Raw genomic sequence first — 26,892 nt, 5'->3', positions numbered from 1 at the left:
AGACATTTTCCTCCAGACGAATGTTTAACATATTTTAAATATTATTCCAGAGAATCGCAGCAAATTCTACAAAAATGTCGAGTTTTATCCAAAGATTTTAAAAGCTGAAGATGTTCTGCTGGTTCACCAGGAAGGAACGTCTTCAGGCGCCGTCACGTGACCTCTGACCTCAGCTCCTCATGCAAACTTCTTCCAAATCAGCTGCTGACTTTGACTGACAAATGTTTCATTTCCATAAGAGAAGAAGAAGGAAGCGTCTGGAGGACAGACCGCCAGCGGCCACACAGCAGGTCAGAACATTTCCTCCTCAGGAATAATTTTGTTCTTATTCTACGGGATTCATTTTTATCATCTGATTTTCTGAGTTTATTTCACAGGTTGAAGATATTTAAAATTAGATAAATATTCCATCATTATTTGTTTAGATGAGAGTTTATTCAGCTGACGTTTGGTGGAAAATTCAAAAAAGATTTTTACATTTTAATTAAAAAATTACTAATCAAATGAAACACTAATAAAAAAGGTCGATCCAGTCAAACTACGTCAAAACAAACTAAATCCGTCATTGTTTTTATATTAATGAGAAGTTTAACGTTTCCTGAAACTTTAATTGTTGTTAACATTGTTGTTTTTATTTCTGGTTTTCCAGAGCCATGACTCCGGCGCCGCGCCTCGTCGTCCTGCTGCTGGTGGCTCGGATCGCAGGTAAAACATGAAATCTGCTTTTCGGACGGTTTCCCTTCATTCAGCGGTTCGTCCTGGACAATCACTGACTGACCAAACATTTCCTCTGGAAATAATCTCATATTATTATTGATCAGGTATTTCAGCCTGTCGGCTGCAGGGCTGCTTCCATACGGAGGTAAATCGGGGCCAAAAGGTTTGTTCAAAAGAAAAAAAAATCAAACTGAAAAAGAGAATTCCCCAAATTAATTTTCAGATTCAAGTTTTTATTTTTGATTTGCAAAACTTTTTTTTTCAGATAAAAATAGTTTCTCAGTTTTTTTTAAAGGTTTTATTGGCTCCAGTGACCTTTATTTGACAGAATTGACAGGAAAGAGGGTAATGAGAGAAGGGGGAAGACATGCGGCAAAGGTCACAGGCTGGGAATCGAACCTGCGACAGCCGCGTCGAGGACTAAGGCCTCTATATGTAGGTTGTGCTTAACCCCTGCGCCACCACAGCACAGCCAGTTTCTCAGTTTTAAATAGTTTTTCTTTTGAACAAACTTTATGGCCCATATTTAGCTCCATACTTTCAAATGCCCAGAAGCTTTTAAAGCACAGGTGTCCAACTCCAGTCCTGGCAGCCCGCAGCCCTGAAACCTTTAGATGAGCCTCTGCTGCAGCAAGTGAACAGAATAATCAGGTCATTACGGTTCTATATTTTAATATAAAGGTTGAAAACTTAAAGTACGAAGCCGTTATTTCACTGGATATTTCTTCATAGACTGACACATAAAAATGCTAAGGCGCTAATTTATTTGGCTGCTTTGTAAACTTTCAGTTAACCATTGTTTATATCATGCTCTTATTTTGAAATCCGTTTACACAGCAGCTGCGTTTCCTTTCTTTACTGAGCAAATGGAAAATATTTAACAGACGAATGAGGAAAAGAAAAACTCAACACCAAAAAAACAAAAAGGCAGGAAGTTCATTAGACAAACATGGAAAAACTCATCAGGAGTCATAGAGCCTCGAATGTCGCTAAGAGCTTTAGCATTAGCTTCTGCTAAATACCGTTTTTTCATAGCATTTAGCATTAGCTTCTGAAAATACCATTTTTTTTATAGCATTTAGCATTAGCTTCTGCTAAATACTGCTTTGGCATAGCATTTAGCATTAGCGTCTTCTAAACACCATTTTCGCATAGCATTTAGCATTAGCTTCTGCTAAATACCGTTTTGGCATAGCATTTAGCATTAGCTTCTGCTAAATACCGCTTTCTCATAGTGTTTAGCTCTAGCTTCTGTTAAATACAGTTTTTTTCATAGCATTTAGCATTAGCTTCTTCTAAACACCGTTTTGGCATAGCATTTAGCTCTAGCTTCTGCTAAATACCGTTTTGGCATAGCATTTAGCATTAGCTTCTGCTAAATACCACTTTGGCATAGCATAGCATTTAGCATTAGCTTCTGCTAAATGCTGCTTTCTCATAGCATTTTAGCATTAGCAGAACAATTGTCTATGAGTATTGCTATAGAGTTAGCCCAGCTAATGTTCAGCTAGCAGTGCCCACTTGTTGGGAATCGACCTGCGGAGGTTTGAGCACGATTCCTGTGGAACGTTTTAAAAATTCAAACTGTAGTTAGCATTATAAAACAGACGGTTGGTTCTGAACACATTCACCGGTTACAAAGTTTTCATCCTGAAGGTTCAGGGTCGTTTCAGAACCGCTGCCTCGGTTCTAAGAACCTCCTGGAATCCATTTAAACCAGTTACGACCCAGTTACACACAGTCAGGTTCAGTTAACTTCCTCTGATGACGAAGACTGAAGGAAAAGACACCAACCGATCACCAACCAGTCCTGACGGTTCTCTGACTTTCAGAAAACCATAAACTGGATGAACATTTCTGATGCTTTGAGTTTTAACTGCAGCAAATCTTTTCTCCTTTACAGCATCTCAAACTCTCAGCAATGCTGGCCGGGATTTCAGAGTCGTTTTTCCAGAAAACATCGCCTACTACTACCCTTCTGATGCCCAAAACAAGATCTGGGTCACCGCTCTGCATAACGACACATCCGTCATGGTGTCATCAGCCAACAGTCAACTGAACGCTGGTCAAACTAAAAGTTTTACTGTGACCCAAGAACTCGGCAGGCTAACGATTAATGAGACGAACGCTTCTGATCCGTTCAAGGTTTTCAACATCTCTGACAAAACCGTTCATATTACCAGCAACAAGGACATCATCGTCCAAGCCATCAGCAGCAAAGGAAGAAGCACGCAGTCGGTTCTGGTAATACCAACGACCAAACTCAGTAACAAGTACTTCATCCCACCGGTACCTGAGATTGAAGGAACCACTAGTGGAGCGTCTCCTGTGGCAAATGTTACAGAGAGAGCCCCATTCAGACTCATCATCGTCAACCCTAATGAACTCAAAGCATCTGTGACCATTAAAGGCGGCGAGGAAATCTCCATAGACATAGAGTCAGGCAGTGCTGCTCAAATCTGGGTGAAAAATGACAACAAGACTTGGTACGTTGAAGCAAATAAAGGCGTGGCGGTCTTCTTCAGCCACCCCTGTGCCGTTCAGCACCAATGCACCTGCGGCCTACTGCATGCCATGGTGCCTCCGGCCAAGAACAACACCATGAGGTTCCCCATTCCTCCGGTTCTGGACCAGCCAGTGTCCATTCTGCGGTCCGATAAAGAAACCAGAGAACGGATTACTTTCGGTTCTTCCTCGGCGGTCGTTGAATCGGCAGGCACGGCCATCGTCTACTGGCCCGGCCTACTCCTCACACTGGTCCCAGTAGAAGAGTTCGGCAGCTGTTTTGTGGTCCAATTCATCGAGGGCAAGGAAAACGTTCTCATCATCGTGGTCAACAAGAATCACCAGCAGGGAATTCACATCGGGAACGATCCTCTGGAGGGAGCAGAATGGCAGGAGCTGAAGGGAACCGAATACTCCTCAACCAATCGCAGCATTTCATCCACAACTGTGGTCTGGCACGCTGCCGCCAACATGACCGTCTACCAGATCTACAAGCAGAACGACACCTGGTTTGGGAACCCAGCAGCTGTTATCAGTGCAAACCCAGGTGAGGATGAACACCGCGGCCCAGTTCCTCCAATCAGATCAGAATCACCTAGAACTCCCTCCCTCCATCCATCCGTCCATCCATCAGGATGACTCTCCCAGTCTTTCTGGAAGAAGTTCTCCATTTTCCAGTAGTAAAGATGGCCGCCGCGGTGGCCATCTTACGCCCTTGGGATGGATGCTAGTCCTAGTTAAAGCCTGAACAAACACTGGACCTTCTCTAACTTCTGTGTTCATGTCAGATTTCAGGGGCTGCGTTTCGACTCCAGAGGTGACGAAGATCCTCCAAGAAGCAGAGAGCTGGCAGGAATCGATCCGATCCTGTAAGAACCAAACCCTGGATCTCATCAGCCTCCCCAGCGAAGCTCTCCAAAAACAAACCTGCCAAAATCTGCGTGGAAACGACGCCAAGCAAGTGTGGATCGGCACGCGTCGCAGCTCGCTGACCGGAGACTGGTACTGGCTGGACGAAAGCGACTTCAACGACACCAACTGGGCCGGCAGCGAACCCGGGGACGTCAGCGAAGGCCAGTGCGCCGTCATGAGTCTGGAGGGTGACGGCGACTGCGGCTGGAAGGACCGCAACTGCTGCGAGGACGCCCGACCTCTCTGCTACGCCGCTCCACAAATCCTGCAGATAAACTGAATCAGAGGCTTCCTGCTCCCGGTTCTGGTTAGGTCAGAACCGAGCCGCTGATACCATCATTAAAGGCATCAGAAAACTCTGGCATAGATAGTTAAACCGGTTTATTTGGGTCTACAGAGGCAGGCAGAACACAGACGAGCCGTTATTGTATGGAGGGCTGAGCGTGACGTAAAATATAAATATATGAACAGCTATGATACACAATAAACTACATCAAGCAAGCCTTAGCTCACAAGCTACATATGTAGCTAGTAAGCTACATATTTAGCTCCAAACGTAGCATTTTGCAAGCTAAATATTTAGATTGGAAGCTACATAATTAGCCAGCAAGCTAAATAGTTTGCTTCACACTAAATATGTAGGTTCAAGCTACATATGTAACTAGCAAGATTTAGCTTTCAAGTTGCATACTTAGCTTGGAAGCTAAATACTTAGTTTTGCAAAACTATTTAGCTTGGAAGCTGCATAGTTAGCTTTCAAGCTAAATATTTAGCTCCAAGGTAAATAAGTAATATCAGCACATGCTGATAATGAAACATAACGAAAATACAGAGATGGACCAGAACCAGATTTTATTTTTAGAATCATGATGTCAAAACTAACTCAAAGTTCTGAGTTAAATATTTAATTAGCATGCTAAATATTTAGCTTGTTAAATGAATTATTAGCTCCATACTTCGACTGTGCTGTATGTAAATTATGTCGATATTTTCCCATAACGTTTGTCATTCCTATTAAAAGATCTATGGAAGACCAGATTTTAGATTAAATTTAAAGTTCAAATTATTTTAACGGGTGTAAAGGAAGTGACATCAGACACTGATCTGGAAACTGGTCAATTAAAATTAAGATGAAAATCTGATCAACAGTTTTCTGATTTTGTTTCAACTTTTTTCGCTCGAGTCAGATTTAATATTTTATCCCATTTAAATAAGAAATTATAAAGCAATAAATTATATATTCTAGCATAAATGCAGCTTTTAGATTTAAAAATCTCATAAATGGTTTTTCACTGTCAGAACATTAACTTCTGGCTGTTCAGGTTTAATCATTTTATTTATTGATTTTAGGGTTTTATTGACCTTTTATGGTTTAAGATTTAATCTAGCAAACGATTAATGTATTTAGTATGATTTGCTGTGAATGTATCATGTAAACTGTATACATAAAATTATGTATACATTTATGCCAATAAATCTGTTTTCATGTGTGAAACTAAACTTTTTATTTTCTTTCTTTCAACAAAATCTGATAAAAAAAGAAGAAAATAATTAGAATTTTGAACAAGAAACAAGAGATTGTTTTGTTTCTTTATTACACAGGAAGCTGCAGATTTCAGTAGATCAACGCACTGATGCTCAAAGTGTGGGGTGTGGACCCTGGGAGGCCGCCAGGGGGCGCAGTGGCGGCCTCAGAAAATTACAGAGAAGATGAGGAAAAAAAGCAAAACAAAAAAAACAAAACAAATCTTATAAATCATTTAATGTTAAAATTTTCATCCTAATTTTTCTGTTATTCAATCATGTTTATGTGTTTTGAACAAATCTAAGCTCAAATAATTTAAATGTTATTTGCTTTGCTCCTGAAGCTAGCAGCTAGCAAGAAACAGAAAAGCTTCTGACAAAAACAAAAACCAGAAGAACTGTGGGAATAAAATAACATTTAATATTAAATATTACATATTTTCTTATAATCAAAGGAGAGGATTGGAGTGAAATAATGTATCATCTGGTAATAAAGTCATAATAACTCATCTGATATCATTTTCTGAACTCCTGGCTATTTAAAACCAGAAGCTTTGAGATTAGCATTAATGCTAACTGAATGTAATAATGTAAAAATTACTGAATAATACAATAACATTCCAAAAGTTCATGTTTCTTTATATATTTTGTAGCAATGTCTGGGGTTAGCAAACGGGGTCAAAGGTCAAATCTGTTTGGGGTCATGAGTGGAAACGTTGTGTTTTCCGGACACACAGGTCCATTTTATACATAATCTACTAACTATGAAAATACTGCATGTATCAGATTCCTGATTTATCACCTTGAATTTGGGCGTCTGTCTCTTTAAAAAACTTCTGCTCTTTCTGAAGCTCCGCCTCCAGGAAGTCAACATGGCTCCTCTGTTTAACGACGTTTTCACCAGCAGTAGCTGCTATCATGAGCTCAGCAGCTGTTTGCTAATTGCTGCTGGCTAGTCTGAAGGAGCTGCTCCTCGGAGGCGGGGCTAAGTCCAGCAGCTGAGAGGTTGCCATGGAGATTAAAGGATTTATGAAAGAATCAAAGTGAGCCTGCAGGGAAAACCATGATGGAACGGTGAATAAAGAATTTAGATGCTGCTGGCCCTTTAAATCAGATCAGATCAGTAATGAGAACAACAAGCGGTCTGATCAGGAAGTGTGAGGTCACTTCCTCCAGCAGCCGACGCCCCACAGAGCCCCTCCCTGCACCATCCACGCCCCGACGCCCACCAGCAGAACCAGCTTGGTGCCCAGAGTCGCCGCCAGCAGCAGCAGCAGTGGCGGCGGCGGCCCGGCTGCCGGCGGCGGCGGGCGGGGCCGCAGGACGAACAGGGCGGCCTGCTCCCGGCCCAGCGGGTTGGAGGCGCTGCAGATGTAGCGCTGACCCGGCTGGACGTCCCTCAGCTGGCTGACGGTTCGGTACCGGCCCGTTGAGCCCAGAACCAGCGGCGGCGCCGGCGAGGAGCCCTCCAGCAGGTTGTCCGGGCCGAGCCACTGGATGTCCGGCAGCGGTGAGCCCTGGACCTGGCACACGGCGGTAAACCCGGCCGGACCACCGCCCTCCACCGACACGGCCAGGATCTTTGGAGGAGCTGCAGGGACAGACAGTAAGGGTTAGTCTGACCTTTGACCCCAACAACCAGAGGAAAGATGGCTGCCACACCCACAGCATGATGCTGCCAGGCCGTAAAACCATAACTAATGATACTGGACGATAAAGAAGTTCTTGCAATAAACATAAAATAATTATAAATATTATATTAATAAATTCTGATGAACATTTAAAACTGGAAGACAAATTCTAAACAAACAAAACAAAAATAAAAACAAATTATAAGATTCTGTAAACAAAATCATCCTCCATAAAAATGTTTAGTTGAGAAAAAACCTCCAGAAGCTTTATTGTCTGGTTTTGTCTTAAAGCTGATCTGATCTTCATCAGCAAAGGTTTAAAAATCATCTCTGTCCTCCTCTGCTCTGCAGTGAGACGTTTGACTGACAGACCGGCCCACCAGGTCTGAACGTTTACAGCTAACAATATTCACCCCATTGTTACCAACTCAGTGACTTTCTTGCTACATTTCAGACAAAAAAAAAATTCATATCAGCCAAAATCTAAATCAGCAAGTCAGGCTTTTAAAGATCGGTAACCAGGGATCGGCCAGAAAACTGCAATCGGTGCAGCTCTACACACATATTCATGACATTCTTTGATTAAATTCATTTCTCTTAAGCGTTACTCCAACAGCTAAACTGTAATTTATACCAGGTGAGTCTTTCTCCCCCGAGAAAGTGGACCGGTACCGGTACCGGACTGATTCTGAGCCTTCAAATGATTTTAACAGAAGTTTCTCATAACTTAGAAGTTGATGTAAAAATAATGTTTTAGCCACTAAATGATTTTGCTCAGCAGCAAACAACATAGAGCAGCTCATCATGTAGCAGCTTGTAGCCTGACGGAAAAACATTTAGCTAACAATGTCAAACATTGACAAGTTTTAATTATTCTTATTAAAGACGGTTTGAAGCCAAAATAGTTCAGAAATATCCAGAGCCACCATGAGAATCAACTCATTTAAAGTTTAAACTCTAGCATAAATGTTTACTGCTGAACTGGACCGGTCCAGGTCGCTATCAAGCTAATGTTCTGTTAGCAGCTTTACTAATCTTTACATTACATTAGCAAGACTCATTAAAACCTTTATCTTGGCTTTTTCTATTCTTCCTCTTTCTTTTCTCCCTCCCTGAAGGATCAGTCCTTTTCTGAGACATACTGTAGTTTTACTAACTTAACTTCTGACCGGAGCTTTGGACCTTTGGATGTTCTGCTCGGCAGCTCGGTACCGGCGAAGCGTGCGGTACCTACCGCGGCCACCAGGGGGCCCAAGAGAATTTATTCATTGAACTTTTTATCCATAAAATAATAATTTCTACATAGATTATCAAATATATATTATTGTAAAAATAAATCACTTCATATTGAAACGGTGTGTTTTTGATATTATAATGACATAGAAATTATTATTATAAATAAATAAATCAGCTCCTCTGAGGGCCCCGTAGTGGCCCTGCATGGGGCCCTAAGCGGCTGCTTAGTTTGCTCATGCCTTGGGCCGGCCCTGACCGTAACGTTTCGTCTCCTACCTTCCACTCGCAGCCTGGTCCCCATTTTATTCTCAAAGCTGACGTGTTCTCGCCCCTGAACCTCCACTCTGCAGTAGTACCGGCCGTTGTCCTGCAGGGTGGCGCCGTTGATGCGCAGCGACAGGTCGTGCTCCCTCGGGTTGCCTTCCAGGCGGTACCGCTGGTCCTGCTGCGGGTCGGGTTCGCAGGCCGCGGCGCCGGGCCGGCTGGTGCAGCGGTACAGGACGGCGGCGGCCGACCCGTGGCCCAGCCGCCACATCACCTGCAGCAAGGAATGCTGGGAATGCTGCGGGTGGCTGAAGGTGCAGGGCAGCACCACCGGGTAGCCGTCCATCCCCCGGACCTCCGCCTGGACCTCCATGGACCAGCCGTCGTCCCCGGAGCCGCCAGCTGCAGCGGAGAAACCTTCACACAGAGTCAAGATGAGGCTCCAATAAAATATGAGACATTAAATAAAAACAGCAACTATGACCCCAAACAGCGTTGATCATCGTTTAAACAATAAAATCATAAAATCATCGGATTTGCTGATTCTTGGTCTTAATAACTGAATGTCGTCAGATTTCAGTGGATTTATCTCTGTGGTTTGATATTGTTCACATATTTAGGCAAAATTCATTTTTATACCTGCCGACTTGAGCATAAAATAATCGCCGCACATCTTTTATTCAAACGGCGCTTTAGACATGAGGCTCCTGGTCTGTTAGCTGCAAACAAAAACTAAATCTCTAACTAAAATGTTAATTTAGCTAAACATTTAGCTAGCAACCTAACTACTAACTTAGATATTTAGCTAACTGCATATTTGGTTTGGAAATTAAATAGGAAAATACATTCTTAGTTTTTCACTAAATGTTTAGTTAGCAAAATAAATGTTTAACTCAGATTTAAATATTTAGATACAAACTAATTTTTTAGCTTTCAAATGAAACATTTAGTTTGGAACTCTGACATTTATAAATAACACCAGATGTTTTCCCTCCATGACAGACTAAATCAACCAAAGTGCTGCAGTTGGGTTTTTACAGTGTAGATCAGCAGGAAGCTCGTCATCCTGATTTAACAGAACCAGAAACTTTCTCACCTGCGGCGGCCGCCAGCAGCAGAACCAGAAAGCGTCCGACCCACGGAGCGTCCATGAGGAGAGCAGAGCAGCGGCGAACCCAGAAGCCGACTGGTTCGGTCCGGTCCGGTGACTCAGAACCTCCCAGACGGGTCCGCGTGTTTCCGTCCCTTTCTGGACACTTCAGCTATTCCTGCTGCGTTAATCATCAGCTGGTTGGAAAAACTCAGCCGGTTCTGATCCAAACTTCCAACAGATTTATTTTCAGTTCTCTAAAAGTAGAACAATAAAACGCCACAGGCAGCCGCTAGGGGGCGCCGTTTAACAGCGTGTTATGTTTTACAGTGTGTGGTAATGTTTTACAGTGTGTTGTAATGTTTTACAGTGCGTTGTGATATTTTACAGGGTGTGGTAATGTTTTACAGTGCGTTGTGATATTTTACAGTGTGTGGTAATGTTTTACAGTGTGTGGTAATGTTTTACAGTGCGTTGTGATATTTTACAGGGTGTGGTAATGTTTTACAGTGTGGTAATGTTTTACAGTGCGTTGTGATGTTTTACAGTGTGTGGTAATGTTTTACAGTGTGTGGTAATGTTTTACAGTGTGTGGTAATGTTTTACAGTGCGTTGTGATATTTTACAGTGTGTTGTAATGTTTTACAGTGTGTGGTAATGTTTTACAGTGTGTGGTAATGTTTTACAATGTGTGGTAATGTTTTACAGTGCGTTGTGATATTTTACAGTGTGTGGTAATGTTTTACAGTGTGGTAATGTTTTACAGTGCGTTGTGATGTTTTACAGTGTGTGGTAATGTTTTACAGTGTGTGGTAATGTTTTACAGTGTGGTAATGTTTTACAGTGTGGTAATGTTTTACAGTGCGTTGTGATGTTTTACAGTGTGTTGTAATGTTTTACAGTGTGTGGTAATGTTTTACAGTGTGTTGTAATGTTTTACAGTGTGTGGTAATGTTTTACAGTGTGTTGTAATGTTTTACAGTGTGGTAATGTTTTACAGTGTGGTAATGTTTTACAGTGTGTTTTACACTAAGTTACTGTAATTACCATTCTACAGTACCTTTACTGTTATGATATTTCACAGTTAATTTTTACTGAGTGTGCTTTACAGTTATAACTGCATTACTGTAAATGTAGTTTTTAGTATAATACAGTAATTGTATTTTATAGTAAAGCTGGTCTACTGTAAACTTGTTTCACAGCATAATGTCAGAGTTTTACTGTAAATTAAAGTTTACATTTCTTTAACATAAGAATATTTTACCATAAACTGAAAAATTTCATAAAAGAAATTTTAGTCCAAGTACTGTGAATAACAGGTATTTATTTTCAGCAGATTTGTAGAAATAAAATCCATTTACATATTCGCAATGTCATAAAAAACAATGTCACAATACAATATAATGTGCTGTAAAACAACAAAACCATAGAACACATTTCCTACATCAGAAGAACTTTTATTCCATTCGTCAAACAAAATCAGTGGGATCCATCTTGTGGAAGCTGAACTGTAAAGAATAAGACAGACAATGTGGGAGGTCATGAGATGGTCAGGAAGTTATCTACGTTTTCAAATCGACAGGAAGTTGACAAATTTAGCTGAAGTGACAATGTTCACATGCATAAAATCTTTGTCATAAAGCAGCATTAAGTTGATCATTTGTTTAAAAAAAATCAATTGGACTGAAGTGATAATAGAAGCTGCATAAAGAATGAGCAGGACTGGCTTCACTTCAGGTTTTTGGATTGTTTATGGCAAAAGCAGTCAGTCAGTCTTCAGTAATTCAAAAGATTGCGTCCTACAAATGTCCCCAAGGGGACGATGAAGTACAACAATCTTTTTAGTCATTTTGTTGGTGCTGACGGATTACTGCAAAGGTGTGCCTAATAAACTGAAAACTGCATAGTATAAAAATACACCACACTTAAACGACTACACACATATACATTTCTGTGATTTATTAAGAGATGCAGCGACATCCACTTTTTACCACGGACACAGAAAAGATGCAGGCTACTCTAAAGGGCTATTGTGTAGGAATCACATGCCATTTATAGATAATCATTAAAATCAGATTAAAAAGGCTAAAGTAAAGTCAGAGCATGCAAGATAGGAGGAAAAGACAACAAAATAATAAACATTTACATTTGGTAAAATACTTACCTAGTTGGAAGTCCTCCATTCAAATTCAGCAAGTCGTTGGAAGAAGGTGGTGATCTGGGAGTTGACACTGACTACTTTCCTCTTGACAAGACTTCCCGTCTTGAGGCTTGTACCGACTTTGGCTGTGCATTTGGTACCAACATCTGGATTGATCCTCACAAAGAATCTTTTAACAGAAATAAAATATATTAATTGTATTTTTTAATGAAGACATACAATACAGCAATCAGCTATGGTTCTTCATCATCAGTCAAACTGTCATTAAATTTAATTCATAAATGGCTTGGTGTAGAGTACTTGTCATTGTATCATCTCCAGCGTGGTGGATGCCGACTCCTGATACTCCAGATTGAAGACAGAATATGACCCAAAAACGACAGCAAGGACGCTGGCAAAGTCATGTAGTTGCTCAGGCTGGAAAAATACCTTCTCCTCCATACTGACCATCCACCGGGTTGCAGACATCGAGCTATTTCCTAAAATAGACAAACCCTTGTCAGGCTAACGCTAGTGAGTAAAAGTACAGACTACCATAACAATTACATACATTGCTACGAAAAAATTATAGTGATAGAAAATATTCCTCTTACCAAGCATGATTACCCTTGGTGTAGTGGGTAAGGTCATTTCCATTTCAACAGACATCTTGGTGGAAGATACCTTTAAAACATAAAAGGAAAACTCTCTTAAATATGAATTACTGGTAGTAATTTATATTTAAAGGGCCAGTTCACCCAGATTACAACAGGTTTTTGAGAACCTCATCCCGGAGACTAGACTAGATTTTACCCCTACATCCTGCTACCACTCTGAAACAGCGGATGTGAATGACAGTTTGTGGGGCTAAATGCATTTTTTAAAGCATTACATTCCACAAGTGTTCAGTCTGACTTCTGCTATGGCGGTGACTCCTGTGCATGTGGGACCTGAATGCAGAAAATGTTCTGAAGGAAGCAGGACATTGCTCTCTTCCACATGCAAAACGATAATTAGCTGTGTGTTGATGTTTCTTCACATGACTACAAAATTCTGTAAATTCTGAAGTACAAATGCTGCAGAATTTACACCTGTACTAGTTGCACCTGTTAGTACTGACTTAACTTTAAATTTACAGGAGCATGGTTTAAACATGTGAACAGTCCTTATATGTAACCAGGGTTGGAAATTAACTTTTTTGTCCACCTGCCACTGTGGCTGAACCAACTCAAAAAATAACAGAAACCACTTTAATGTTTTTCACCTTTGTCCTCATTTACAGACTCTTATACACTATGTTGGAGATGTAATGGTACTTTAGCAGGCTAACCAGCTGTAGCAAGCTCAAAGTTATAGATTAGGTTAGCTGCTCCTCTACATTTCCAGACTATTTTGTGGATTCAAATATGTTTGAAGAGCTTTTTACCTGTTGTCTTGTCTTTTGAAGAGATGAAGCTATGTTAGCAGTCAGCAGGACAGAACTGCAGAACCACTTGGAGGGAAAAAGCTTGGGAGTTAAAACAAAAAGGTCATCTGAAGAAAAGAAAAACAAGAACAAAGTTAGAAATTCATCCTTGCTGACCTACGTAGCTAATCTGCACTTTTAACATTTGCAAGATCATGGTTTAAACAAATGAACAGTCATTACATGTAAAATAAAGAAAAGGGGGGATCAATTATCAGTTAAGGTTATATAAATACAAAGGATGTAGCAACAATGCTAACAGACGCTCAGCACTGAGCTCATCTCAACCTAAAGCCGCCCGAGGAAGATGAAGCGGCAAAAGTCAAGCTAAAACCTTCAACGGTAAAATTAGCACCTTAGCTAACGTTAATTCCGAACCAGCTCAAAAAATAACAACATCATATTTTCCTTTCTTTCACCTCATTTACAGACACGTAACTTATAACGTTGCAATATGCCAGTTATATAAAACACCAGAGTTAGTAACGTAAAGGTAACGTTATTTTACCAGGCTAACCAGCACAAACCAGCTCATGCTATAATGCTAAGTTATAGCATTATAGCATGATGCTATAAGCTACGTTAACTCCATCTAAAATGTACATTTCCAGACTAGGTTTTGGCTTCAAACAGTTTTCTAAGAAGTGTTTTCTTACCTGTCTTGAAGAGCTGAAGCAGTGTGAGCCCACAGCACGGAGACAGAGCTGCACTTGGAGAGAAAAAGCTTCGGAGTTTAAAACAAACGTCATCAGAAAACAGTTGGAAGCGAAGCCACGCTTGATGACGTAGCTAGATAAACTGCATATTAATGTTAGCTAGGATGTGAAAAAAACAAAAGTACATGCTCTCTTTCTGCCTTAAAAATATGTTAACCACTAAAGGAGTAAAAATACAGAAACAGGAAACCACGATGAAGCAGCTATGATGACGGTTGGAAATCAAATATAATTCTTACTGTATATTATAAGTACAGAACCACTACTGTAATGTGTAAACAGTAAATTACTGCAAATTCAAAACAGTTTGCAGTAAGTTACTGTAATACTATGTACTATACCCATAATGCAATGCAAACTACAGTAACTACTTGTAAAGATGTCTTATGGTAGTTTTACTGGGCATTTTGTGGTATTTAACTGTAAAAAATACAGCAAAGGCTAACAGTGTAATGTTTTACAGTGTGTGGGAATGTTTTACAGTGCGTTGTGATGTTTTACAGTGTGTGACATGGGCGTAGGTTTGGGTATGGACGGCCGTGACATGTCACGACCAATATTCAAGGGATATAAAATAGTCCCGACCAATTTTTGCCATATTAATTAAAAAAAACATATGTATTGTTAAAAAGAGGATCAATTTAATGCTAGCTGTGGACAAAAAGTTTTGGCTCTTTCCTCTTTTCTCTCCGAGTCCCTGGCGAGTGACGTTCTCCGTGGGCAACGTGCAGCGACCGCGTGCTGCTAAAACGAAACAACAACAAAGCGTGTTGACGTCACAGATCACAGAGTTTAATCTCATACAAAGCAATCGACAACAAAGCTGCAGAGGAACAGAGATATGCATTTTCTCATAAAAATAAAAAACACACACAAGGGGAAACAGACACACACGAAACACATAAGACAGACAAAGGCGCCCACGTGGAGAAAAGATGGAAAAAACTCTCTGTTCGCTTGCTGACCTGTACTTTTAAATGAAAGAGGTGTTTCCCTATTTTATATATGCAAAAAAGGCGTTCTGTTGTTCGACCACTCAGAGAAACCCCCTAATCCTGTACCAGGCCCGAATATCCCCCGCACCAAAGTCCTGCTATAAATCTCGCCGACTCCCCAGGAGTTTCTTCCTCCCACATTCCAACTGCCGTTTCCATGGAGATGCTAATTTTATAGCTTTTGTATGCTCTTAAACAGACAGTGGAAGGCGTCTGCTTGTCTCCTCGGGCCTCTCTCGAAGGGTCACACAAAGCCTGTTTTTTCAAATACGAGTGATTAACACATGTTGGAAGATTAAGTGTATTTTTAGCATTAAATAATCATTTTCCTTAACAGTATTTTTTAACAAAAACAAAATAAATAAACGAAAATCTACATTGATTAGTTTAATATTTCAATATACTACACAGTGGTAGCATTCATTTTAAAATTCGCTGTTATGAACTATGACGACCCGCTATTGGCTCACAGGACGTGGATCTTCGTTCTTTGATTGGCTGCACCAGGCGGCGGCCAGCTGGCCACACGCGGAACGGAAGCTTGGTCCACGGTGCTGACAGTGAACGGGTCTCCTTCTGAGTTTGACTTTTATTATGAGTCTCCATGTCGCCACCAAAAAAGAAAAAAGGATGACAGACATTAGAAGTTATTTCGCTACCTCGGCTGTAAGTACAGTGAGGGGACCCATAAGTTAGATATCTATCACGCAACGCATTTGTTGTAAAGTCCGGTGTTCAGTAAGGTCAGCACTGAATGTGAGGTAGAATAGGTCTGTTAATTATGTAATACTTTTTCACATAGGATGCTCAGACAGCAGAGCAGAACGATGGAGAGGTGGCTGCAGCTTCAGGGCTCCAGGTGTTAGTTATACTGTGAAATTATCTCAGTAAATATGGCATTTGAAGTGTTAGTCTTAAATTAAGTTAAACTAGTGTGAATACAAACCAGGTTACGCTGCTGAATTTTGAAAAGGAAAAAGTAAAGTGTTCTTGAACTGATCTGCTGAGTTTACACAAGATGTATGATCAAGTTATGGTTATGGTTGGGGGGGAGGGGTTATTAAGCCAAGGTGGTGCCCCCCCCACTGGTCAAAAATGGTCGGTGAGGGGGGGGGGGGGGGGGGGGGGGGGGGGCTGGTCAGTAAGTTGTAAGGTCCCACCAAAGCTTAGACCAAACCTACGCCCTTGGTGTGTGGTAATGTTTTACAGTGTGTGGTAATGTTTTACAGTGTGTGGTAATGTTTTACAGTGCGTTGTGATGTTTTACAGTGTGTGGTAATGTTTTACAGTGCGTTGTGATATTTTACAGTGTGTGGTAATGTTTTACAGTGTGTGGTAATGTTTTACAGTGCGTTGTGTCCTGTCAGAATGTTTTTTAGTCGTTTCATTAAATCAGGAGTAAAATTGTATTTCATTAAAAATCGACTCAAAGATTGAGAAACTCTTCTGAACGTCTGAATTAATTTTTAGAAATTTTATCTCATAATTACCAAAATGTGAAGTTCTGTCTAAACTCTGATATTTTAAAGATTAAAATGACTAAAATAATCATATTATGGTGTTAAAGCTGCTTAATACATAAATTATTCATCTGTTTTTCTCTTTATCTTTGAAGCTATTCGTGATGTTTTCATTTGATGTTTAAAATTTTTCCAGTTTTTATCTAAAGGTTTCTGTAAACAGCTGCCTTCCCCTTCTCAGCCAAGAGGGGGCGCCAGAGTGTCGCTTCAGTTAAACAGAAAAGGGAAACTTTTCATCACTTCCTGGTTGATATAACAACAATAACTCCATCGGAGGGAGGAGCTGCTGCGGCTCCAGACCTGGAGGGGTCGCCAGTCTGTCGCAGACAATAATAACTACAAAATTTTACATATTTTATTTAAGTCAGATTATATAATCTGATAACAAAACTCAACCATCTAACCTGGATTATTACATAACATGAAATAATCTGTAAAATGTTTTGTTTGTGCCGTTGCTCCTCGCTCACACCATCCCATAAACCCAGTCCAATTAAATGAAATGAAATCAGGTTCCATTCTGGTTTATTTTGAAGTGAACATGCTGGTTTTACCTGTTCAGTGATGATGCAACATGTTTCCAGTTTTTCATTCAACTTGATTCATTTGGTTTCCAGCAGATTTTATGATCCAATAAACTTATTTTAATAATTTCTTTCTAATTTCATCATTGTATTAACTGGAATATTATGATTTCCAACCAACATAAATTCAGTTTTATTTAACTTTAATGGGTTTATTGCTGTTAAATAAATGTTTTAATCTTTTCATTTGTGTGGTGAAGCTGCTGGAGGTTTAATTACAGTTTATTACTGGAGAAAAGACGAACTGGGCTTTAAAGGTGCTCTGTGCCACAGCTGCTGCCACCTGGTGGCCAGAGTGGCTACAGCAGCCGTTTGCTGTGTCACGCCCCACTCATAGGCGATGACAAAAATGGGAGACAGACGAGCGGATCCACAGACACAACAATTAATTTTTATCCAAATATGCGCTGGGTGAACTGCTCAGCCAGTCCGATAGAGATGTGGACCAATGCTGCTTGTCCCGGTCTGGTCCGGAGGCCAACCAAGCAGACCCAGTGACTAACAGGACGTCAGTATTTATCAGCCACCTGGTGCGTTCAATTAACAGGCCATTCCCCCGTTTCCTGAAAAGAACAAAGAAAAAAATAATGGACTAGAGACACCTACTGGATAGGAGGGGATCGTCACAGCTGGTAGAAGCTTATGACAAATGTGACCATATGACCATGTGATCATGTGACCATGTGACCGTGTGATCATGTGACCGTGTGACAATATGATCATGTGACCGTGTGACCATATGATCATGTGACCGTGTGATCATGTGATCATGTGACCATATGACCATGTGACCGTGTGACAATATGATCATGTGACCGTGTGATCATGTGACCATGTGACCGTGTGACAATATGATCATGTGACCGTGTGATCATGTGATCATGTGACCGTGTGACCATATGACCATGTGACCGTGTGACCATGTGACCGTGTGATCATGTGACCGTGTGACCATATGACCATGTGACCGTGTGACCATGTGACCGTGTGATCATGTGATCATGTGACCGTGTGACCATATGACCATGTGACCGTGTGACCATATGACCATGTGACCGTGTGACCATGTGACCGTGTGATCATGTGACCGTGTGATCATGTGACCGTGTGATCATGTGACCATATGATCATGTGACCGTGTGACCATGTGACCATGTGACCGTGTGATCATGTGACCGTGTGACCATATGATCATGTGACCGTGTTACCATGTGACCATATGATCATGTGACCGTGTGACAATATGATCATGTGACCGTGTGACCATATGACCATGTGACCGTGTGACCGTGTGATCATGTGACCGTGTGATCATGTGACCATATGATCATGTGACCGTGTGACCATATGACCATGTGACCATGTGACCGTGTGATCATGTGACCGTGTGATCATGTGACCATATGATCATGTGACCGTGTGACCATATGACCATGTGACCATATGATCATGTGACCGTGTGACCATATGATCATGTGACCGTGTGACCATATGATCATGTGACCGTGTGACCATATGACCATGTGACCATATGATCATGTGACCGTGTGACAATATGATCATGTGACCGTGTGACCATATGACCATGTGACCGTGTGACCATGTGACCATATGATCATGTGACCGTGTGACCATATGACCATGTGACCATATGATCATGTGACCGTGTGACAATATGATCATGTGACCGTGTGACCATATGATCATGTGACCGTGTGACAATATGATCATGTGACCGTGTGATCATGTGACCATATGACCATGTGACCGTGTGACAATATGATCATGTGACCGTGTGATCATGTGACCATGTGACCGTGTGACAATATGATCATGTGACCGTGTGATCATGTGATCATGTGACCGTGTGACCATATGACCATGTGACCGTGTGACCATGTGACCGTGTGATCATGTGATCATGTGACCGTGTGACCATATGACCATGTGACCGTGTGACCATGTGACCGTGTGATCATGTGACCGTGTGATCATGTGACCGTGTGATCATGTGACAATATGATCATGTGACCGTGTGACAATATGATCATGTGACCGTGTGACCATATGATCATGTGACCGTGTGACAATATGATCATGTGACCGTGTGATCATGTGACCATATGACCATGTGACCGTGTGACAATATGATCATGTGACCGTGTGATCATGTGACCATGTGACCGTGTGACAATATGATCATGTGACCGTGTGATCATGTGATCATGTGACCGTGTGACCATATGACCATGTGACCGTGTGACCATGTGACCGTGTGATCATGTGATCATGTGACCGTGTGACCATATGACCGTGTGATCATGTGACCGTGTGATCATATGATCATGTGACCGTGTGACCATGTGACCGTGTGATCATGTGACCGTGTGATCATGTGACCGTGTGATCATGTGACCATATGATCATGTGACCGTGAGATCATGTGACCGTGTGACCATATGATCATGTGACCGTGTTACCATGTGACCATATGATCATGTGACCGTGTGATCATGTGACTATGTGACCGTGTGACAATATGATCATGTGACCGTGTGATCATGTGATCATGTGACCGTGTGATCATGTGATCATGTGACCGTGTGACCATATGACCATGTGACCGTGTGACCATGTGACCGTGTGATCATGTGACCGTGTGATCATGTGACCATGTGATCATGTGACCGTGTGATCATGTGACCATATGATCATGTGACCGTGTGACCATGTGACCGTGTGATCATGTGACCGTGTGATCATGTGACCGTGTGATCATGTGACCATATGATCATGTGACCGTGAGATCATGTGACCGTGTGACCATATGATCATGTGACCATGTGACCGTGTGACAATATGATCATGTGACCGTGTGATCATGTGACTATGTGACCGTGTGACAATATGATCATGTGACCGTGTGATCATGTGATCATGTGACCGTGTGACCATATGACCATGTGATCATGTGACCGTGTGACCATATGATCATGTGACTGTGTGACCGTATGATCATGTGACCGTGTGACCATATGATCATGTGACCGTGTGACCATATGATCATGTGACCGTGTGACCATATGATCATGTGACCGTGTGACCATATGATCATGTGACCGTGTGATCATGTGACCGTGTGACCATATGACCATATGATCATGTGACCGTGTGACCATATGACCGTGTGATCATGTGACCGTGTGACCGTGTGACCATATGATCATATGACCGTGTGACCATATGATCATGTGACCGTGTGACCATATGACCATGTGACCGTGTGATCATGTGACCGTGTGACCATGTGATCGTGTGACCGTGTGACCATATGATCATGTGACCGTGTGACCATATGATCATGTGACCGTGTGACCATATGATCATGTGACCGTGTGACCATATGATCATGTGACCATATGATCATGTGACCATGTGACCATATGATCATGTGACCATATGATCATGTGACCGTGTGACCATATGATCATGTGACCTTGTGACCATATGATCATGTGACCGTGTGACCATATGACGATATGATCATGTGACCATATGATCATGTGACCGTGTGACCATATGACGATATGATCATGTGACCATATGATCATGTGACCGTGTGACCATGTGACCGTGTGATCATGTGATCATGTGACCGTGTGATCACACATGATCATATGTGACCATATGATCATGTGACCATATGATCATGTGACCGTGTGACCATATGACCGTGTGATCATGTGACCGTGTGATCATGTGACCGTGTGACCATATGATCATGTGACCTTGTGACCATATGATCATGTGACCGTGTGATCATATGATCATGTGACCGTGTGACCATATGACGATATGATCATGTGACCATATGATCATGTGACCGTGTGACCATATGACGATATGATCATGTGACCATATGATCATGTGACCGTGTGACTATGTGACCATATGATCATGTGACCATATGATCATGTGACCGTGTGACCATATGATCATGTGACCGTGTGACCATATGACCGTGTGATCATGTGACCGTGTGATCATGTGACCATATGATCATGTGACCTTGTGACCATATGATCATGTGACCGTGTGATCATGTGACCGTGTGACCATGTGATTGTGTGACTGTGTGACCATGTGATCGTGTGACTGTGTGATCATGTGACCGTGTGATCATGTGACCATGTGATCGTGTGACCATGTGATCATGTGACCGTGTGACCATGTGACCGTGTGATCATGTGACCATGTGATCATGTGACCGTGTGACCATATGACGATATGATCATGTGACCATATGATCATGTGACCGTGTGATCATGTGACCATATGATCATGTGACCATATGATCATGTGACCGTGTGACCATATGACCGTGTGATCATGTGACCGTGTGACCATATGATCATGTGACTGTGTGACCATATGACCGTGTGATCATGTGACCGTGTGATCATGTGACCGTGTGACCATATGATCATGTGACCGTGTGACCATGTGACCGTGTGACCATATGATCATGTGACCATATGATCATGTGACCGTGTGATCATGTGACCGTGTGATTGTGTGACTGTGTGACCATGTGATCATGTGACCGTGTGATCATGTGACCGTGTGACCATATGATCATGTGACCTTGTGACCATATGATCATGTGACCATGTGATCGTGTGACCATGTGATCATGTGACCGTGTGACCATGTGATCATGTGACCGTGTGATCATGTGACCATGTGATCATGTGACCATGTGATCATGTGACCGTGTGACCATGTGATCGTGTGACTGTGTGATCATGTGACCGTGTGATCATGTGACCATGTGATCGTGTGACCATGTGACCATGTGATCATGTGACCATGTGATCATGTGACCATGTGATCATGTGACTGTGTGACCATGTGACCGTGTGATCATGTGACCGTGTGACCAGGCGTCTCTCTGCTGAACTCGGACAGCTGCCTTCTTCCTGCTGCTGTGAAGGTGTGAATTTAATGCTGCTGTGTTTCCACCGACGCTGCATCTCCAGGATGTGGTTACACGTGTGAAGCATCGCGTCTCCATAGCAACAAAAAAAGCTGTCAGAAACCTGCACCAGAATTAAAACCATGAAATAAAACCTTCCTGTTCAGATCTGGAGCGTTTTTTGGGTTGTTTTTTTCAGCTTAGCTCCATTTTTGCGCTGCAGAGTGTCTGAGTGTTTCCTTCCGTCTGAAGGTCAGAGCTGCAGCTCCGGCTGCGTTTCACACCTTGCCCACCTCACAGCCTTGCTGCCCCGACTTACTGGAAACACTGACACAACATTAGCCGCCTTAGCTAACCCGGCAGGAAGTCTGACCAGGTGGCAGTTTCACACCGCAGACAGAAAAAAGATGGTTCTGTGAAACTGCAGAGGAGACGAGGCTGTGATGATGATGATGATGATGATGATGATGATGATGATGATGATGATGATGATGATGATGATGATGATGATGATGATGATGATGATGATGATGATGATGATGATGATGATGATGATGATGATGATGATGATGATGGTGGTGGCGGCGGCGGCGGCGACGACAACGGTGATGATGATGATGAACGTCGCTCCCTCTGCTGTTTTCACCAGATTTGGTGAAAACAGCAGAGTAAAAACTGGTGTAACTCTTCAAAAGGAGGGTGTGTGTTGTGTATGTTGTGTGTGTTGTGTGTGTTTTTGGTATCTGCTGACAGATGCAGTAAAAAAAAAAAAGCAGCTGCTGTTGGGCAAAAATCCAGCTGCACCTATAGATTAAACTAGAAAACTTAACCTAGGTTAAGGCGACTCGACTCCGTTCCACTTTGATCCATAGTCTAATTTGCTCAGTCCTGTTTAATGTGGCTACCGACTCCAGCTGCTTCCATCATCATCATCATCATCATCATCATCATCATCATCATCATCATCATCATCATCATCATCATCATCATCCTTTATGTCCAGATTCGGCACCGGTTTCTCCAGCCGCTGATTTGTGACGCATTTAGAAGTCAGATAAACGCGACATGGCGGCTCAAAGGGGAAGTGGTGGAGGAGGTGGAGGATTACAAATACCTGGGAGTTGTAATCGGCAACAGACTGGACTGGGCATCTAACACTGACGCTGTGTGCAGGAAGGGGATGAGCAGACTCTATTTTTTAAGGAAGCTGAGATCCTTCAATGTGTGCAGCAAGATGTTGGAGACCTTTTATCACAGTGTTGTTGCCGGCGCCATCTTCTTTGCTGCTGTGTGTTGGGGAAGCAGCATCAGAGCCAGCGACTCTAATAGACTGGACAAAATCATCAGGAAAGCTGGCTCTGTACTGGGACTAAGGCTGGAGTCCCTGGAAACTGTGGTGGAGAGGAGGACACTGAAGAAGGTTCTGTCTATGATGGACAATAAACAGCAGCCTCTCCACCACATAGTGGACAGACAGCGGAGCACCTTCTCACATAGGCTGCTCCAGCTCCGCTGTCGTAGGGACAGATACAGGAAATCCTTCCTGCCACATGCCATCTCACTGAACAATAAAAGCTAAATCATTGTTCTGCACTAATCAGTCCAATTTCACACAAATTGGACTGATTTGTCCAATTTGTGCGAAATCGGACAAATCAATTTTGTCCAATGTACAGCACTGTGGCACACTGCTGTACATATATTTACATATACATACTGTATCTGCATTTTGAATCCTTGCAAGGACTGCTCTAAGCTGCTTTTTATATTGACAGCATTTTATATTTTATTTTATCTTGTCTATAATTGCTACTCAGTGGTGGTTGTTGTGTGTCTTGTCTCTATGCTGCTGTAACTGCAAAATAATTTCCCTGCTGGGATGAATAAAGTACTTCTATTCTATTCTATTCTATTCTATTCTATTCTATTCTATTCTATTCTATTCTATTCTATTCTATTCAGGCTGCAGACAGGATTCGGGTTCTGCTCCATATCTGGAACAGATCGGGTTTTACTTTGTGTAACGATGGGAGTGGTGAATCCGGCCGGGTTTCAGCCGGTCCCGGTCCGTTCCTGTCCCTGACGGGTCGATCCGTTTCTGGCTGAACTCTGAATGATTCATCAGAACTTTGAGCGTTTTGGGCAGAAGGTCCGGATCAGCCTTTGGATCGATCCGCTGCAGCGTGGACCCGGCCCGGTCCGGATCAATAACCTGCTGTAATCAGAAAGCTGCGGCCGTCCCGCTGATCCACCAGCAGCTTCAGGCGAACCGAGCAGGAAGGATCTCCAGTAGCAGTCAATGTTCCAACAAATGTGAAACAGCCTCTGACTGAAGACTGTTGCTGTATGACAGATCAGTATCTGATCAATATCTGATATTCCACATGAACACAACCAGTTGTTAGCTAGCTCTGCTAACCCAGGGGGCACCGTTCCAGAAGCTCTGAGGCTGAACAATAAACTTCCTGTTTCCTTTAGTTTACGTCGATCAGACCAACCAAGATGGCCGCTCTCGTCTCACTGCTGGTTTACACGTCTAAATGAGAAGCAAAGTCCAGCTCGGATCTGGTTGTCATGGCGACTGCCGGTCACATGACTTCTCATCACATCCTGACGGGTAACAGAAGTCGCTCTGATTGGTCAGCTCCATAGCGGTGGATGAAGCCCCGCCCACGGCCCTTTGAGCCGTTTGATTGGACAGAAAGTTGGGACCGGTTGGTTCAGTGAACTCCTGGAAAACTGAAATGTTTCCAGAAAAATGTCTGGAAATCCTGGATCCGTGAAGCCGGATCTGGATTGGATTCCTTCATGTTTTCATCACCTGACCTCTGGGTGACCTCTGAGCTGAAGCTGCTGGAGCTGCTGAAGCTAGGCTTGGTTAGAAAATGCTGAATGTGCAACACCGTCCGGTCCGGTTGCCCAGCAGAACTGTCTGGTCCGGTCCGGTCCGGTCCCCCGGTGTCTCTGCTGGACGTTCCTGTTTGGACTGAGACTTCATGATGAGGATGATGATGAGGATGCTGCAGTGTTTCCTGATGAAGGCCACACCCACCTGTCAACCTCACACACCGAACCGCCTGAACGCTGCTCACACAGGATGTTCCTTTCAAAATAAAAGCTCCTCGACTGTTTTCTTCACAGCAACAATAGAAACGTGATTTAAACATTAAAACCGTTTAATGAAAATTGATTATTAGAATTTATGCTTCTTGATGTTTCTGTGATTTTTATTAAATTTCTGTCTTACTTTTCTTCTCAGTGCGCTGCAGTGCTTTTATTTTTAGGCTGCTGTAATGACGGGACTTCTGATAAAATTAACTTTATTTTAGCTAATTTTCATGATGATTAATGGGAATTGTTGTTTAGTAATAAACTAAACTAGTTCAAGTTAATGAAAAGAAAATAAGTTTAGGAAATAAGTTTGCTTTAAATTGATGCTAACAATTAGCCAGTAGTGACGTAAGAATTAGTAAAGTTGGAAGCAAATTTTAAGATAATTAAAAGATAAACAATCTTTACATTGAAAAATTCAGTTTTGTCTTAATTGAGTTTCTTTATCAACAGGTTTCAGACAAACTGTTAGAACAAGGCAGGGATTGGAAACGCCTTTCCCTTCAACCACTAGATGGCAGCAGCTGTGACAAACTGCACCTTTAAAACACGTTACAAAAAATACAACCATTCATACAATCTACACCGAATTAATAAAGTGAGTGATGATGAAATTTAATGGATTTCCTCTCAGCATCACAGATCAGAACCTGCTGCTGGCAGAGCTCCGTCTACTTCCTGTCCGTCTACTTCCTGTCCGTCTACTTCCTGCTTCAGACTGAGGATCACTGAAGCTCCCCTCTCCAACATTTTGAAACGACGTCACTAAGATCTACTTTTAGTCTCGGGATTCTTTAGGAACACGGTTCCAGACCGCCTGCTGACGAGCCCACAGAGGTAAAGATGGCGGCTGTTCCACACGGTGACCGTTTGGGTCTGATGATGTTCTGATCGGGATTTCTGTCCGGGTCCCGCTGCCTTCAGCGAACCTTTGCCTTATAAACACTGGAAGCTTCGCAGCTTGGTGGGCGGAGCTGCAGTTCTTCGTCTTCCTCTCTGTTTTCAGGAAGCTGGCGCGGCGGCCATTTTAGGTTTTTATCATCCAGTTTTCTACCAAAAACTGGATCATAAAAGTCTTCAGTTTTGGTCTCAACTAAACCTTTTTTGAAGTACACTTTTGTTCACAGAAACTTCATAATTCCTTTTATTTGTTGTTTCTGTTGTTTTATTTACTTTGGATATTTAAAATGTCTTCCAGTGTTAAATGTTCATTAGAATTTAATGTGGTATGCTATTACCACTATGTTAGTTAAAAATGGTTGAAAAACAATTTTATCATTTATCTGAATAACTTCTTGGACGATTTGTCATCCAGCATAACTTGTTATTGTACCGGCCATATTTAGCCCATAACAGAAACAGAAGACATGAAGCTCTTGGATTTTATTGTGAAAGTCCTCCCGGAAGTGTCCGGGTGTATCTGCGCTAGCTTACCTGCGGAGGAGAAGAAGGTCCGCTCCCGTCGACGCTCCGCTCCCTGCGGTTAAACTTCGCTAAAAGCGGTCAT

At 42.2% G+C, this 26,892-nt stretch overlaps 2 protein-coding genes across 2 annotated transcripts; one reads left to right on the top strand and one right to left on the bottom strand.

The window, feature by feature from the left end:
* The first annotated feature begins 249 nt into the window (after nt 1-249).
* Nucleotides 250-5,332, top strand: LOC111608160. Its single transcript, XM_023331355.1, has 4 exons — nt 250-290; nt 650-705; nt 2,621-3,769; nt 4,011-5,332. The coding sequence occupies exons 2-4, from the start codon at nt 654-656 to the stop codon at nt 4,412-4,414; spliced, it is 1,605 nt and encodes a 534-aa protein (XP_023187123.1). The 5' UTR covers nt 250-290; nt 650-653; the 3' UTR covers nt 4,415-5,332.
* Nucleotides 5,333-6,057: 725 nt separating this feature from the next.
* siglec15 (sialic acid binding Ig like lectin 15) lies at nt 6,058-26,888 on the bottom strand. Its single transcript, XM_023330823.1, has 4 exons — nt 26,820-26,888; nt 9,886-10,060; nt 8,802-9,206; nt 6,058-7,249 (listed from the first exon to the last, which is right to left on the bottom strand). Exons 2-4 carry the CDS (start codon nt 9,938-9,940, stop codon nt 6,822-6,824), a joined length of 888 nt encoding a protein of 295 aa, XP_023186591.1. The 5' UTR covers nt 9,941-10,060; nt 26,820-26,888; the 3' UTR covers nt 6,058-6,821.
* Nucleotides 26,889-26,892: the final 4 nt, after the last annotated feature.

This window comes from Xiphophorus maculatus, chromosome 3, assembly GCF_002775205.1.
Source record: "Xiphophorus maculatus strain JP 163 A chromosome 3, X_maculatus-5.0-male, whole genome shotgun sequence".
Lineage (NCBI taxonomy): Eukaryota > Metazoa > Chordata > Actinopteri > Cyprinodontiformes > Poeciliidae > Xiphophorus > Xiphophorus maculatus.
The sequence above is the reverse complement of the archived record's forward strand: the minus strand, read 5'-3'. Positions and strand labels throughout refer to the sequence as shown.